At 34.1% G+C, this 17,715-nt stretch overlaps 1 protein-coding gene across 2 annotated transcripts; it reads right to left on the reverse strand.

The window, feature by feature from the left end:
- Window positions 1-1,178: 1,178 nt before the first annotated feature.
- LOC126777203 (facilitated trehalose transporter Tret1-like) lies at window positions 1,179-16,292 on the reverse strand. Of its 2 annotated transcripts, XM_050500180.1 has the most exons (9): window positions 15,969-16,035; window positions 13,854-14,011; window positions 10,424-10,653; window positions 9,255-9,425; window positions 6,598-6,750; window positions 5,551-5,677; window positions 2,747-2,982; window positions 2,160-2,354; window positions 1,179-1,750 (listed from the first exon to the last, which is right to left on the reverse strand). In XM_050500180.1, the coding sequence occupies exons 3-9, from the start codon at window positions 10,646-10,648 to the stop codon at window positions 1,487-1,489; spliced, it is 1,371 nt and encodes a 456-aa protein (XP_050356137.1). In that variant the 5' UTR covers window positions 10,649-10,653; window positions 13,854-14,011; window positions 15,969-16,035; the 3' UTR covers window positions 1,179-1,486. The 2 variants fall into 2 exon arrangements, with proteins under 2 accessions (XP_050356137.1, XP_050356136.1); XM_050500179.1 differs by lacking the exon at window positions 13,854-14,011 and having other exon boundaries at window positions 15,969-16,292.
- Between the last annotated feature and the right edge of the window lie 1,423 nt (window positions 16,293-17,715).

Genomic DNA, 17,715 nt, shown 5'->3' on the forward strand with positions numbered 1-17,715 from the left:
ATAGTATTAAAAGATAAAAAGTATTAACAATTTTATAACTATTAAGTATTATAACAAAGAAACTAGCGCCATTTCAAACCCAACCATAGAACTTAGTAATCACCCGTATGATGGAAAATAAACCGCATTTGTAAGAGCAATTAGTCTTGTTTTTCCAAAGAGTATCCTCCACCAGACATCACCCCATTACAGTATATATTTTTCAATTCAAGCAAATAATTTTGACGGATTAAACAATATGTGTAGTTAGTTATTATAATAATTTTTCAAATTCTTTTGACAGATTTTTATCCGTGCAAATTATTAGTTTTAATAATTATTTAATATTATTTAATAATTATTAGTAGAAAATTTTCTATTAAAATTAATATAAAATTTGTATTATATATAATAGTTTTTAAAAATATTAATACGAACCTACTCCATAAGAAAAAAATCTTGTTGAGTAATTTTTTCAGGGTTCATATGTACATGTATACACGTTTCTTTATTCCACCATAATTTAAAATATAAATAATAATTTATATATATATATATATATATGCTAAAATCTTATATATCTTAATGCTATATATATATATATATATATGGCGGCAGTCGTATTTCTTAATTTACTGCTTTATGCCGCAGCTGTGCCTGCTGTACAAAACACAGGTACGGTCTTGCGTGGAATATTGCTCGCACCTTTGGGCTGGCTCCGTTAAGTACCTGGAGGCCTTGGATCGGTTGCAGCGACGTGCGATCCGCATTATTGGCGACGTCACAAGCACCCTCGAACCTTTACAATTGCGTCGAGAGATAGCAGCGCTGAGCGCTTTCTATCGACTGTAGCGAGTGCTCTGAGGAATTATTCTCTCTAATTCCTGCTTCCCCCCTTCCTTCTTAAGTCCACGCGAGCAGGTTCTCGATGTCACCACCTAACTGTGACATCAATTCCATCGCGAACAAAGAAATTTGGCAACTCCTTTCTTTGTCGTACTTCCAAAAAATGGAATTCCTTACCAGCTCACGTGTTCCCCTCCTCTTACAACCCGGGTTCCTTCAAACGAGGCGTGAAGAGGCATCTTGCGGGCCGGCAAGGTGAAGGCGGCTAGTGCAGAACGTTTTTCGTCTGTACTGGCCGTCGTCGCGTTTGGACTCTACTACCACTTACCATCAGGTAGAGTAGAGTCATTTGCCCTCCCGGCGAATATAAAAAAAAGCTCCATCTGCATTAGTAGATGTTTTTCTAACACAGATGGACTATGTAACTGTGACAGTATCGTTACGACAGATAGACAATATAGTTACGACGTATGACATTTACATGACGCATAAATAATTTTATTTCTATTCTCTATGGCAGGGCTGTTCAAAGCACGGCCCGTGTAAATATTAGTCGCGACCGAAACTGGTCTGGATAGCCCTGCTCTACGGTATTTAAAGTCAGTTTACAAGCAAAAACAAGTACCTACCTATTAACCTATTTAACTATAATAAAGAAATTTTATACATGATTAGTTTCAACAACGTTTTCTTTCTTCTTTCTCTTCTTACCTTCTAGATCAGCGTAAATGTCTTCTAGACTTCTCATTTTCGTTTCGGGCACACAGAAGATAACGTAGAATACGTTTGCTAAGCAGATAAAGCTGAAGATCCAGAAGGTTGAATGGTAACCAATCCAGGTGTTTAGTGGTGCGAAAAGTTTCAGAAGTGCAAAGTCGGTTCCCAAAGAGATAGCCATGATTAACGTAGCCACCGTACCGCGGAGCTGGAATGGATACAGTATGTTTTTATTTTAAAACTTAAAATTTTGTCTTAGTAATTTGTCAGTTTACTTTAAGCACAAATCAGTGATTTCATATTGATTGACGTAATCGCACTTTAAGGATTTAGTAGGTAAATAATAAAGATGCAAATAATGGACCAGGATATTAACTCAATTATATATATATAAAAAAATAGAATTGTTAGGAATGTTTAATAAAAAAATATTAAAAATTGTCTATGTCTTGATATCTTACATAAGAAAGTATTGACAGTCCACCTCAAGCCTGCGTGTGAGCAAGGTCTATGTCAATTAACTCGGTGAAAACTTATACGTCAATAGTATATAGGTGTATAAAGGAAGACTAAAGATTAATAATAATAATAAAACATAAAGTAACAACGAGCTGTACCTGGAAACTAAACATCTCAGTCATAATAACGAAGGGCAGAGGCTGCAGGCCGGCCGCGTCCGCGAAGATGCACGAGCACAGCGCCGCCACGGGCAGCCAGCCCGCCGCGGGCGCGCCCGACCCGCGCACGAAGAACCACGCGCCCAGCAGGCACAGGCTGCACCCCGCCACCGTGCTCGTCACCACCAGCAGCGGCTGCAAGGACATGACCAGCTTACTACGGTGATGTCCTGACCCGTCGTAGCCACGGAGGACATTTGTGCACAGGGGTGCAACCGTTATCTTAAGCAAGGAAAGTTCGCAGAGGCACTGCAAAGCATGTTTAAGAGAGGCAAACGTCTATCGGCCAAAATAATAAACACAGAAGATAAAGTAGGTCGTCTGATGGTAACCATATTGAATAATGAGACATTGATACTAAAAAAAGCTGTCAATACGCCGCCAACAACTGAAAACAACACTGTTATTGTCCCTCGTGCCTGTAATTACATTGGCCCAGTCATCTTTCAAACCTGAACATAGTAAGTATGGCTGTGTATGGAAAAAAATAATTCATATTAGAAATAGATAGTATACAATTTACTGACCTTTCTGCCGACACGGTCTACAAGTTGGCACGCAAAAAACGATCCAAAAATCTGTACAACAGCTAACAAAATCGACTGCTTATTGGGAGAGAGGGCGATGCTCGTGTCAGGATCTTTTCCCGCTTCAGCGAATATGTGGCTAGCGTATACGAGAACAGCAATACAGCCGCAGAACTCTCGAGTAAGATTCACTATGAGCGCCACGAAGAATGCTTTCAGTGCAGTTTTATCAGCAACTATAACAAAACAATTACGGGGTTGATAGCACACACACAGACTTACGTGATGTGTCGTAATGCTGCAGGTATAGTTTTTCGTTGTAAAGACGATGGTCTGGTGCGTGTACATACGTGCGTGTGAGTTTGTGTATACAAAACGACCACAAGGTGGGTTTTATATACACAATAGTTAGAAATAACTTTAAAGGCTAAAGCCTCTTTTATTTTGGAGCATATGCCACCACGCTGCTCCAAAGCCTTAAGAGGATGCATATGTGGTAAAATTCCTTCAGACACATACAAGTTTTCTCACGATATTTTCCCACAAGCACATGAAATGTGGTTGTGCTTGTTCTAACGCGAAATTTTGGATAAAATTCATGTATTCTGACCATAGGGTGTCATTGCAGTTTCAAATATTTTTTGATTTATTTTTATTGGGTACGTTAACAAGAATGAACTTTGAACGAGTTTTTTGATTGGATAAATTTAAGAGAGTGCAGTACCCATCTGCACATCCAGTTGTCGCGATATTCTTATCATGAAATTTATCTGTATTTAATGTTAATTTGAAAATAATTTCTTATTGATTTAAGTTTAATTTACTTATCGGCATTCTTAACTGTTTATTGCGAATCACTTTAGCGTAATCACGCATATTTCTAAACTACGGTTTGGTACTGAGAAATTCCTTACAGAAAACTTTATTAAACCTTAGATAAAATGAAAACAAAAAACGCATTAACCGTTAAATAGAAACTTATCTATATATTAATAGACAATAACAGTTCATATCATGGAAAAAAATATATATATATATATATATATATATATATATATATATATATAAAGCCTCCCAATATATATATATATATATATTGGGAGGCTTTCGTCCAGCAGTGGACGGCAAAAGGCTGAAAAAAAATAAATAAATATATATATATATAGAATTAGCTTAGAATTTTATATATATATATAAATATATATTTGATATATTTACGAATCAAAACATATTAGATATTCATTCTTCATTAGTTCGTACGATCGTCCCTAATTAAGAATATTTTGTAGTCAACAACTTCTTTTAATTCGCATAACTGACAACAACACTCTATTTACATGATCACTTAGCGTAGTTTTTTTCTTTAACGTTCTATATCTTTCAATGACGCATTTGCCACCCCAATTGACCCCCAGAACGGCATTTGACCCCCAATAGAAGCAACAAAATTGAATGGCTGGCAAATTGAAAATGATGACTGAGCTCAAATATCAAGGACATAACCAGAGGTCACTTCGCCAATTGAAACAATAAATCTCTTTTGAAAACAATTTTTTTTACATCCGCGTTATCTCAAGGAAACTAGGACAGTTTTGATTGAAAAAATTATCTTTCTGTAAATAATATCGTGGAAAGTGGAGCTATTTGTTTCGTTTGTGTTTGTTTAGCGTCGAAATATTCTGTTTCATGATGCAGGTCAAAAGGGAATTACTGGAATTACAATGGAACAAATAAGAGTGCCAATCGCAATTAACTCTTGGATCCAAAGTTTTAATAATGAATAAATTTAGAGTTGTAAAAATATTAAATGACGCTCATCATAATATTTAGTAATCTAATATTGTTAGGAAAAAATATAAATGAGTTCCTGTGACATCATGTGGAGAAATAACATTAATAAACAAACTTATTAAGCCTCTTTGGGTCATAGCAAAAACTTCTAAAGTGCTTCTATCGATAAAAAATATATAAAGCGACGTCCGTGTTTCGACGACAGGACACTTCTTAACAGAATGAATCGATCGCCCTCAGGCAAAGTATTTGAAAAGTTGTAGGATATCGTGTACTATGAAATAAAGTTCCCGAAGTTTCTTTTTCCCCTTCTCTTCAGGTTTGGGTATTGCTTTTTATGAATCGTAGTTAGATTTTTCTTTGACTAACGACAAATAAGTATAGTTATATAATTTGTATAAAGTATAAACAAAGAAATTCGAACTTTGAACTTGAGGTGGTAATAAATGAAAAAAAAATACAAATTGCATCCTATTAGACAAATAATTACTAAACGAAATCATTGAAGAATTTATTTACCTGAATTAACTAAATCTTTAAATCCTGTATTTTTTTTCTAACATATATGTAAATGATAGCTTTATCTATTGTCTATGAACATTGGACTATATTCCTGTCAGGCTGAGAGACACTTATGTATCTCTCAGCTTGTTAATGTTCTAATGCTCAGCCCTTTGCTCTTTTTGAGATGAAGATTTAAAACTCATACAAGCATGCGCTCCAATGCGGTGATCAACACTGATCAACCTCTATCATCCTTAGAGCTATTTGTAGGATTATTGAAATATCTACCACGTTGAAATGTGTTGAGCGTTGTCGAAAATCAGAATCGTCAAGATGGCATTATAATTCGAAAAAGAAGTAGCTTTTTTTTATAATTATGGTAAAGAAATCTTATAAGAAGTAAGCTCTAAAACCTTATTAGATTGAAGTCTTGGAAATTTACTACTACCTCTTACTTTACTTAGTAGTAAATTCTATATTAAATTCCCAATGTTAAAAATATTACTTACACAATAATTTAGGTGAAAATTTTAGTTCAGACGTCGTCTGTTCGATGATCAACCTGTCTACTTCGTCACTGATTGCCTTATCTGTATGGGGAAGGGAGCGAAGCCAGCCTAGAACTTTTGCTGTTTCCTGAAAAGAGCATAATCTTATAGCTTATTTTATCTTACTGGTTCAAACATTTGTAATTATTTATATATAAAGGACAACAACAAATACAATATACGCGTAATAGGAGTACCTATTACGCGTACGAGTTTCACTGTATAGATATTATATATATATATATATTATATTTTTATACTATATTGTATGCCGGAGTAAATTAGTATAGAATAATGCTTAGAATTTATTAGTATAAGTGGCGGTATTTGGGCTACTTAGCAATTTCTTCATTATGATCATTGTTTTGTAACATATTTTTAATAGCCGAGATGATCTAGTGGTCAGAACGCGTGAATATTAACCAATGATCGTGGGTTCAAACCCGAGCAAGCACCACTGAATTTTCATGTTACAGTAAGTAATCACAAATTAAGCATTTGTGATTATAATTCATCGCGTGTTTGACGTTGAAGGAAAACATCGTGAGGAAACCTGCATGTGTCTAATTTCACTGAAATTCTGTCACATGTGTATTCCACCAACCCGCATTGGAGCAGCGTTGTGGAATAATCTCTAAAGCTCCTCAAAAAGGGAGAGGAGGTCGGGGCTACCAGCAGTGGGACATTCACAGGCTGTGACTGTGCAAATGTTGATATATAATAATAATATATAATAATATTTAATATATAATCTTTTCTTTTATGATTAGCATTTTTTTTCTGGTTGGTGTAGTTATTGGGTTTTTCTATCTGTAATTTAGGCAAATCGGCAAATCATCGTCAATGTATGTTTAAACGTGTCGTGACTTTTTCGCGGTATAGTTGCTATGTAATTTGTTAAATTATAAGGTGCCTGTTCCAAAAGGAATTCCGAACTACACCCCTTGTAGTGGCAGTATTCTGTAATCCGACAAATTCGATCACCTCACAGCGTAAAACGTAACTTACCTCATTTTTGCCGCACTTGATGAGATAGGACGGTGTTTCGGGTAGCCTCAGCAAGATGCAGAAATGTATCAGTGGTATTGCTAGAAGGATCCATAGCACAGTATGGAAAGGGAGGAGGTCACCCAGCAAGAACACCAGTAGATTACCAACGGTCTGTGGAGTAGTATTTTTCCCTAGTTTAATATTAAAACAAAAAATATCTCGCTGGTAGGGTTTTGTGCAAGCCCGTCTGGGTAGGTATCACCCATTCATCAGATTTTCTACCGCTAAACAGCAATACTTATTGTTGTGCTTCGGTTTGAAGGGTGAGTGGGCAGTGAAACAAGTGGCACAAGGGACATAACATCTTCGTTCTTAAGGTTGACGTATTGGCAATGTCAGGAATTGTTAATATTTCTTGCATAGCCTGGTGGTGACTATTTATCATCAGGTGACCCATTTGCTCGTCAGACAGAGAGATTCTGATTAATCAAAGTCAATACCTGTAAATTAAACTTCATCCATTTATTTATAATATTATTATTATTATTTTCTATCGAAAACTCGAAAATGCCTTTCACTATTTGCGCCTTGGGCTAGTATTTTTGGATATTTTAAATAGCGTTTAAATTAATGCGATGTGCTCTAAGGCGATTAAAGCGAAAATTAGCATCAAAATGCAAAAGTTACGACAAAAATGTCTCAGCGCATGTTTTCCGAAACTACGAATCAAGATCATCGATATTCGATAGACTACGATAGTGTAACTACTGACAGCAACACTAGGCGCGTGTTTTGTCAAATTATATGTAGATATGTAGGTACTTACAAGGAAAACGTATTTATTTATTTTATGAAGTACAGGATTAGGGTTGTCGAGTATTATTTTCTTGTAATGATGGTTTTTAATGTATTTTTTAATTAATAATTTTATGTACTAGACATAAATTTTATTTTTAATCTTTTCAAATTAACTATTAAGATGGAAAGGGTACCACTAGTTTTTTAGTGGGTATTTCGATGTTCGGGGCGCACTCGGCGTCTTGGACACCGGTGAGCCCTACATACCCACTACCTGTTACACCCCTCCACTGTTCCCGTGGGAAAACGCAAAATGCGTTTTTCCAGGGTTAAAAAAAGTCCTATACTCCGTTTGAGAAGGTTTGCAGCTTATTTAAATTAATAAATAAAACTACATGCTGCTCCAATGCAGATTGATAGATGTGGCAGATCCTTTACGAGCACGAGATTAATTATAAACACAAATTAAACAAATGAAAATTCAGTGATGAAATTTTCGGTTAAGATTTTAACCACAGGACTATCCTGTCTCTCTGGTCGTATGATCTGCAGCCGCAACCATACACGATTGAACAGTTAAAAAAATCACTACCAATGTTTGCCAGCCCTACATGCACCCTAAAACGTGCAGGTGTTTTAACAATGGAGCGTGGATTTCCCAACTGATATTTGAAGAGGAATTTTTTATACAATAGTTATTCTGACGATCATAAAAATCTGATCCAGATATGTAGTTATTTTTTATTTTTATTTTTCACGTTTATAACCGATTGCATAAAACCTTTTTAAACGGATTTATGTTTAATACTTTTTTTTAGAACATTGATCGTTTCGAATAACACAATTATTTAAAATGTTTTTTACCAGCGGCTCACGGAAAGTTACGCGTACTATACGCTGAAAAATGCGAATGGTTTTGTCTGGGAATGTCTTATACAAAGTGATGATCATTGTTTATTTTTCGCAAATGTTATTATAAATTATAAATTTTTTTATACAATTTATTTTGTTTGATATAACAAACTTGCAGTTCTAATCTATAAAAACTCATTTTGTATCTCATTCGGGAAAATGTTGAAAACCGGTGTACGTTATACGCTATTTTGATTGTCTTTATGTATCTAAGCGTGACGGGCCAGTGGTTAGAAGACGTGAATTTTAACCGATGGTTCGGAATTCAAACCGAAGCAAACACCACTGAAATTATATTGACTAAAGCGCATCTCGTTGTCGGTGGTGAATTAAAACATCGTGAGGAAACCAAGCAAGCCGAGATGGCTTATTACCACTAGGTAAGAGCGCGTGAATCTTAACCGATGATCGTGGTTCAAACCCGGGTAAGCACCACTGAATTTTCATATGCTTAATTTGTGATTATAATTCATCTCGTGCTTGACGGCGAAGGAAAAACATAGTGAGGAAACCTGCATGCGTCTAATTTCATTGAAATTATGTCACATGTGTATTCTATGAACCCGCATTGGAGCAGTGTGGTGGAATAAGCTCTAAACCTTCTCTTCAAAAAGCCTTGGCCCAGCAGTGGGACATTAACAGGCTGTTACTGAGAAAACCTGCAAATGGTGGATGAAAATATTCTATATGTATCCACCAACGCGCATTGGAGTAGCGTGGTGAAGTAAATTCCAAACTTCTCGAAAAAAGGCTTTAGCCAAGCAGTCGGATATTTAGAGGGATATTTGCCAATAGAGCACTAATTTGTTTATCGTGCATAAAATCCGAATTGCGTTTCAAAAGGAAAATTCTACTAGCATTCTTGCCACTATTCTATACGATCCAGATTTTTACCATACAAATTTCTACAGTAACTACTAATTTTTATATAATGAGTTATAAAATAGTAAAATCAAAAAGTATACCTGTGAGAAAATAACGAAGGTGCCGGTCATTCCGCGTATGCTGTCTTCGCTAATCTCTTTGACATACAGCGGACAGACCACGAAACCTCCGCCAGAGCCGAACCCGATCAGCGCTCGCGCAGCGATCAATGCGATTGGATGAGCGCAGAGTAGCTTCACCGCCCAACCAAGCTGAAACAACATCCTCATTCCTTAAAGGGAATGCACCTGCAAGCCATCCGGCGTTGCAGGTGGCCGTGGTAGGTTTATTGTTGGCAAACAAACGTGGACACTAACTGCGGGACTAGTCCACAAATTCAAAGTCGCTCAGCGTGCTATGGAGCGAGCTATGCTCGGATTATCTTTGAAGGATAAGATCAGAAATGAGAGTATACGGTACTTAATAAGAATTCTTATGTAAGACTGCCTACAAGGTATTTATGTCATAACTATATACACTGGTCTTCAGATATCTTTCGCTGGCTTGTTCGTATATATTGACGATGATAATGTCCTCCTGACAGAAATCAGTCATGTACTGATAATATTCATAAAAGTCAATAGAAAGGTATCGGGTTTTCCTATTAAAAAACTCACTAGAATTCTGGGGCCTGGTAATTGATTGTATTCACTCTCCCGTGCCTAGGAAATTAATTCAAACGAGGCACAAAGAGGTATCTTGCGGGCCGGCAGGGCGGGGGCTGCTAGTGCAAGCCATTCTTCTCGATTGTACTGGCCGTCGTCGCGTTTGGATTCTGCTACGACCAATTCAGTCGTTGGTTATACGTCTGAACATGTGTTGGTTTGCCGACCCATCGGATTGCATAAGAGTGCATTTAGATTTGTGCACAAAGTCGTACACTATAATACGAACTACGTAAATTACTCGTCTCATTTGAGCTCTTTGACCGAAAATGGTCCCTAGGGCGATGGTGATTTACCATCCCATGGACAATTTGATCACTTAAATAAGTTAAAAATAAAGTCAATTAGCCTAAGTTTTCTCTTGCATGCTATAATTACATATATAATGACATATAGGGCCTATAAAGACTCCTTAAAAATACCAGATAAAAAAAAAAATAGTCTATAGTACGATTAATAATAAGAATATTCTTATGTTTTTTTTTTACTTTTATATTTTTTTCTGTGTAATGTGTGCAATAAAAGTATTTACTATTATTGTTTACCGATATAGGGACTGATGCAAAGAGCAGAGCGTTTTTCCTCCCGAACTTATCCGCCGCCACTCCAAAAATGAACACCGCGATGGGTGCGAATATAAACATAATTGACGCCATCCATGACACGTCCTCTTCGGATAGAGGTCCGTTTGAAGGCGACGAGTCTCCCATCAAGAGGGCCTTGTTGGGAGAAATCCAGCCCATTGCGGTACCATAGGCTAAGATAGGCATGCATACTGAAACAAAAATATATCTCAATAAGCTTTGCATTTGGTTTTGTTATTAAAACTTGAAAATTAAGTAATCCTTTTGACTGAAGTTTGTTATATAAACCTACTTTATTTTATATATATTTACTTTACATTGACAATGAGCCGGTGTAATTACAGGCACAAGGGACATAACATCTTAGTTCCTAAGGTCGGTGGCGCATTGTTGATGTAAGCGATGGTTAACATTTCTTACAATGCCAATGTCTATGGGCGTTGGTGACCACTTACCATCAGGTGGCCCATATGCTCGTCTGCCTTACTATTTTATAAAAAAAAATGATGTTCCTTAATTTTGTATATAATTTTCTATTTGTTTTTATATATTTACTTTGATTTTATTATTGTATTTTAGATTGTAGTGTCATAAGTATGCAAGTTATACGTATCGTTGCCGGTGTTTGTGTCGTAGTTTGCTACACGTTTTTATTGTTTAAGTACGCTCACCTCTGGAACTACCAGAGGGATTTCAAGAATTATTTTTGCATTTGATAGCACAATTAAAGGTATTAAAGCTATTTAACACCTTTGGCTGACGGAAGCGGAGCAGTAACGTTTGACGCTGATGAAACTACGCCGAACAGCTGGTTTTATTACGTATAGTATGGTTTCATTTACGTCATCTATATGCTAAAATCTAGCTAACTAGCTAGGTGATTTGAATTTCGATTGCCAATATCTTTCAAAGGCGAGTTAATTTCGATGGTATAACTTAATATAAGCGGAGTGCTGAATTATTTTTCTAAATTATATTTTTATTCTGTTGTTTGTTTTGTTTTTTTTATATTGCTGAAAAATGCATTACGCGTTTTTCCCACGGGAAGAGAAGGAGGGATAAGGGACTCACCGGTGTCCAAGGCGCTAAGGGCGTCCCGAACATCAGAATACCCACTAAAAAACCAGCGGTACTCTTTCCATCTTAACGAAGTGAACCTTGAGGCATTGACTTTAAATTATATATACTAATTTAATTCCTCGATGTAAATACTTATTATGTAAATATATATTTTATTCTTATCGCTTAAATAAATCATGAGTGAGCGCGTGCGCATCGCATAAACACGAACAATTAGATCGATTAATATTTAATGTCACAATAACTCCACATATTTAAATGGTCATTATGATTTATCACGATCATAATTTACTGAATATAGCTACTAATATACCCACTTTGTGCGACAAGACTTTTATCTCAATGGGTATTTTTTAATATAGCTTTTATGGCTTTGTAGTAGCGTTGTCAATCGTATGATTTAAATCTCATTTATATGATTATTTGGAGGTGATACGGTGTACGATCATGTATTTTAAAGCGTACGCAAAACACGATATTTTGAAATCGAGCAAATTTTATAAAAAAATAAAAAAAGTAATATTAAATTTAGTTATTTTGCCGATATAAAAAAAAACAATGCACGAACTAATCACGCGAAAGTATCTTCTGATATCATTTATGAATGTTCGTTTTACCAGTTTCAAGAAAAGAGTTGTATGTTTTCGTTAAGAATACAGACTGAAAAAAAGCTTATACAAAATTTCCATATGTTCTTCTTGTATAAATACTTACTTTTTATAAATTTCAATGCATACTATTTTTTTTCTATATTTTTCAGCAAAATACCTACTATTTATTCATAGTGTATGGTACGATCCCCTAATTATAGACTTTTTTATTTATATATTATCGTGGCAATCGAGAATTTTATGTATTTAATAAATACAGAATAGCATTGCAAGTTATATATAAAATTTTGAATCAGTTTGCCAAAACAAAAAAAAATATTTATTTTAACCTTAAACATTACTTCGTAGATTATGAATTTGACAGTACAGTACAGTAACAGCCTGTTAATGTCCCACTGGGTCCCACTGGCTGGGCTAAGGCCTCCTCTCCATTTTGAGGAAAAAGTTTTGGAGCTTATTCCGCAACGCTGCTCCAATGCGGGTTGGTAGAATACACATGTGGCAGAATTTCAATGAATTCAGACACATGCAGGTTTTCCTCACAATGTTTTCCTTCACCGTCAAGTACAAGATGAATTATAAAAACAAATTAAGTACATGAAAATTCAGTGGTGCTTGCCCCGGTTTGAACCCACGCTCATCGGTTAAAATTGACGCGTTCTAACCACTAGGCAATCTCGGCTTGAATTGAATTTGACGGTTGATGCAATTCGGCTGTTATTGTTTTTATTAACGAATTCGATTTCCGGCAAGGAAGATATATTCGTAATAAACTATGATTATGGTATTCGTTGTCATCAATATTGGTCTCATCACACGTTAAGAAAGTTTTTATTAAAATTAGAAATCCAAACTGGCAAATAGGTCACCTGAAAGGAAGTTCTTCGTACATCAACCTTGGAAATTGAGATGTATCCCTTGTAACTGTAGTTACAGTATTCGCTATTCCTTGTAGTCCACACATATTTAATTGAATATAGATACCTATTTTTGTATGTGTGCGTTTTAACCCGACAAAAGTGATGAGTACCTTCACTATACATATAAAAAAAACACGAGAAAGTGTGATTGAATGATAAAGTCTCTTAGAATCTTGGTTCTTCAACATATTAACGCTTTTATAAGTCTTAGTCACGTATAAACATTTATACTCATCACCTTATCTTGATATAAACTCGTAATACCCGGACTATTGCAGTTTCAGCCAGTATCCAGTGGAAATCAAATGTTAATACATTTCAATATCGCTTGCTTTTATAGTAGTCATTACAAAGCGCGTAGATCAATTCCTTTCGCAGTAACCAAAGACCTACTAACCTACGCTGCGCTGTTATTAATATACTGTATGTGAAACTAACCTAATAACTACCTAGGATGGACTTTTATAGCATCTTGTTAACAGATGAAATCAAAATAATTATCCTTACTTATATTATTTATTTATTTTACTAGGACAACCAGCAGTAGATAAATCAAAATGCAATTTTATATACGCGATAGTGATTTTATTTATTTGTTTCTTACATTTTCACGTTTAACTACTCCAACAATTATCATAAAGTTTTGCATTCGCAAGCGTATCTGCTTACCCTTCCACACGAGGGCGATGTCGTGGGTGGAACGATTGATATATGAACCTTTATTTCTCCTTACAAGTCTTCATGTTATAATAAAAGAATAATAAAACAAAAACAATTTACAGTCAAGTGTATTTGCGGTGTTGGTGTCCCTTATATACAGTAACAGTAACAGCCTTTTAAAATTCCACTGCTGGGCTAAGGCCTTCTGTCCCTTTTGAGGAGAAGGTTTGGAGCTTATTCCACCACGCTGCTCCAATGCGGGTTGGTAGAATACACATCTGGCAGAATTTCAATGAAATTAGACACATGCTGTTTCCTCACGATTTTTTTCTTCACCGTCAAGCACGAGATGAATTATAAACACAAATAAAGCACATGAAAATTCAGTGGTGCTTGCCCGGGTTTGAACCTACGGTTAAGGTTCACGCGTTCTAACCACTAGGCCATCTTATATACATAGATCTGTGATACAAATCGCCAGGTCCTTATCTTACAGATTTAAGTTTGCATATCAGAAGTTAAGGCAAAATCGCGTAAGAATTTAAAACAATGGTGATCTAATTATAAGTAGTTATTACATTAAATTAATTAAATAATATTCAAAAATCAGATAACAATAGTAATTAAAGTTAAAAATGATGGCTATAATAGATTGGATATGTTTTATCATCAGAGCACCAAAGCAATTGTCTTAATCATAACATAAGTTACAGATTCTAACAAATTTACATACTCAGAATTCAATGAGTGTTTACTAAGCAAACAATCATATTTCTTAGATAAGTTAAACACTCAAAAATGAGTGCAGTTTTATTTGAATATTTGTTAGGTTTTACCATATACCGTACATATATATATACCATATTGTATCATATAGATTAACCAAATCTTTGTTTTTATTAAATTAAACTTTATTTCATTTATGTAGTCTAAATTCGAATAACTTCTTATAGCTTTTGTCTTCGTTAAAAAAAGCAAAGAAAATATAAATTTATTTAATAAGTTTAAGTCAATTTAAAAATGATTTTATATTTTTAATTATTGTAAGAGTTTAAGTCAACGGCTGGTCGGCTTTCGTCAAAAAATCGGTATACTTCATTTATACTGCACCGGAACGTGAAGGTAGAAATGTAAATCCTGAACGTGTTCACGGATGCTTTGGAATTGTTGATTTTAGGGAAGTATTTCCATATGGAACTTAACGGATATGTAATCTACATATATAAGCAAAATATATAAAATATCACGATATCTCCTAAACTAATCACCCGATTGATTTGAAATTTGTCATAGTTACTCCTTCCCCGAGTAGAAGCTCATCTCGGATTTTACTCAAACCATATCCAAAATACATTTTTCTTATGATATAAACTTGCGAAGCCAGGATGATTAGTTTATTAATAAAATATGTAATTTTTTAGTCGTTAAAAAGAGTAACTACTTAGTTTCTTGCCGGTTCCTTTGGATAATAAATATACATTACGAACCGGTGGTAGATTTATGTTAAAATTAAAATTGTAAAATAACGATTCAAAAGTGCTTGTGATAATAGCCTATTTGAATGAAGTATATTTTGACTTTTAACTAACTTTTAAATATATGATATACTATATATATCCGGAAATAAAATAATCCGAACGCGTATGTATTTGGATATTTAAAAAATTAGGATGATATTATTATTATTTTTAATATTTATGTATTCGTAATATATATTGGCCGTTTTTTTTATAAATCCACCCAAATTTTCTGTTGTCAAATTTGTAATAATTATATAATAATAATTAAGATACGACTGAATTAGTTCAAGGATGGAAGTGTATGTTTTGTTGGTGATCCAATAAAAAAAGAGTAAAAATACCATTTTTAAAACCGACATATGTAATACTTAAAAAAAATTAAAAAGTAAATATTTTTTTATGAATATTGATATCAGAATAGCAATTCGCAATTCGCCATATAAGTGTTATAAGCGAGTAAATTATTTAAATAAAGTTTTTTTTATTTAGTTTACTCTTTCAAATAATAATTTTATAATAAATTAATAATTTTATATAAAGACAAAAATTCTTCCTTAAAGAAGAACTCACTTCAATCTCATTTTCCAAGCTTAAAAATTGAATTTAGGTTATTTTTTTTTATAAATCTATGTTTCTTTTTTATATTTATGTTAAAAATACAAATATATTGGATAACACTTTAAAATATAATTTATACTTTATGGGCAACACTTACCTACTATCGACATAAGAACCTGATTATGTTTGCTTCCATGATTGTCTGCTTTCTCGTGTGTCACTTTATATATTTTATTCACCATTTTGAATTTTTTTTTTTCAACCTTTTACCGTCCACTGCTGAACGAAAGCCTCCCCTATAGAATATGGGGGCCTATGGGGGATTTTTAAATATTAACAGCTAATTTCAGAATATAAATTATATTATCACTTAATTTAATTCGTAATTTAAATAAATGAATAATTTTTTGAGATTCCTATTTCTTGCAAATATATTTTTCTGAATTTAGAACGGTAAGTCCCGTTTCCCGCGCGATTGTGATCAGCGCGGCGACGCGTATTGACTGACAGGGCAGTGTTCCCGCGGTTTATATAAAGACAGAATTTCGCTTACAATATATGATATTATTTATAATCTGTTTATTTATAATATTTTTATTATTTAATTTTCATTTATTTATACCTATAAATTACATAATTTTGTAAGGCGATGCCGTTGAGTTTTATAATTTTTTAAAATATTGGTATATAAATAAGTAATATAATCCAAATATTTTCGTATACATATTTATTGTTTTGTTTTTTCTTACTATATTAAAAGCAAATGCGAATATAATTTTAGGCTATGGGTGCATGAAATTACCATTTAATTCAATTATCAAATTTATAAATTAAAGAATATAATTATTTAAATGAACGTTTCAACAAAATAGTTTGATTAATGTTTACAAGTTTACAATATTAATAGCTCACATTTCTTGAATTTGGACCATAGATAATAAATAACAAATCTTTTTTATTAAAACTTTTGGACTCGTTTTTCAGAAAACAATATAATTCTAATTGGAGTAACAATTTCACTTCAAGTGCAAGACGCACACTTTAAATTGTAGATATAATTATGTATAATACTTATTTTTTATGTTACGTAACTTATCGTATAAATTTTATTCTGTTCTACTAACATTTTTTTCTTTAATACTTAATTAAAGATTTGTTGATTTGAAAAAAATATATAACAATGAAAACAAAATCAATCTGTCCATTGCATTCCGTAATCCGTAACAGCCTGTGAATGTCCCACTGCTGGGCTAAAGGCCTCCTCTCCTCTTTTTGAGGAGAAGGTTTGGAGCTTATTCCACCACGCTGCTCCAATGCGGGTTGGTAGAATTCACATATGGCAGAATTTCAGTGAAATTAGACACATGCAGGTTTCCTCTCGATGTTTTCCTTCACCGTAAAGCACGAGATGAGTCATAATCACAAATTAAGCACATGAAAATTCAGTGGTGCTTGCCCGGGTTTGAACCCACGATCATCGGTTAAGATTCACGCGTTCTTACCACAGGGCCATTGCATTGCAGTTCATTAATTGTATAATATCGTTCCGGTGCCTAAAAAAAACATGTATATTATAAATGTGTTGCCAGAGTCAATTCTAAACTAGTCAAAACTAAGTCTAATCTTACTATATTACGATCAGTTCATCCCAAGTGCATCGGTTGGATATTTTCCTCCTTATTAGAATTAAAATAAAGGTACCACGTAGTGTTTTGACAATAACACAAAATGACATTAAATAAATAAATACTATCCATGTCGTTTGATGATCATTAATAATATTTTTTTCATTTACATATGCCTTAGCGTAGTAATAACCTGGATCCTGGATGCGTTCCTATTGATGTTCATTTTAAGAAAAGACTGTCACGTCGAGGAATCCCCTTATCCACGAGTAAACATTC

Source organism: Nymphalis io, chromosome 22 (assembly GCF_905147045.1).
Source record: "Nymphalis io chromosome 22, ilAglIoxx1.1, whole genome shotgun sequence".
NCBI classification, from domain to species: Eukaryota; Metazoa; Arthropoda; class Insecta; order Lepidoptera; family Nymphalidae; genus Nymphalis; species Nymphalis io.

Coding starts and splice junctions, on each gene's coding strand:
- LOC126777203 (XM_050500179.1), bottom strand. CDS start 16,053: ATGGTGAATAAAATATATAAAGTGACACACGAGAAAGCAGACAATCAT. Junction 5,678..6,597: donor TCAAGTGCGGCAAAAATGAG/GTAAGTTACGTT, acceptor TGCTCTTTTCAG/GAAACAGCAAAAGTTCTAGG. Junction 1,751..2,159: donor CTGAGATGTTTAGTTTCCAG/GTACAGCTCGTT, acceptor TATCCATTCCAG/CTCCGCGGTACGGTGGCTAC.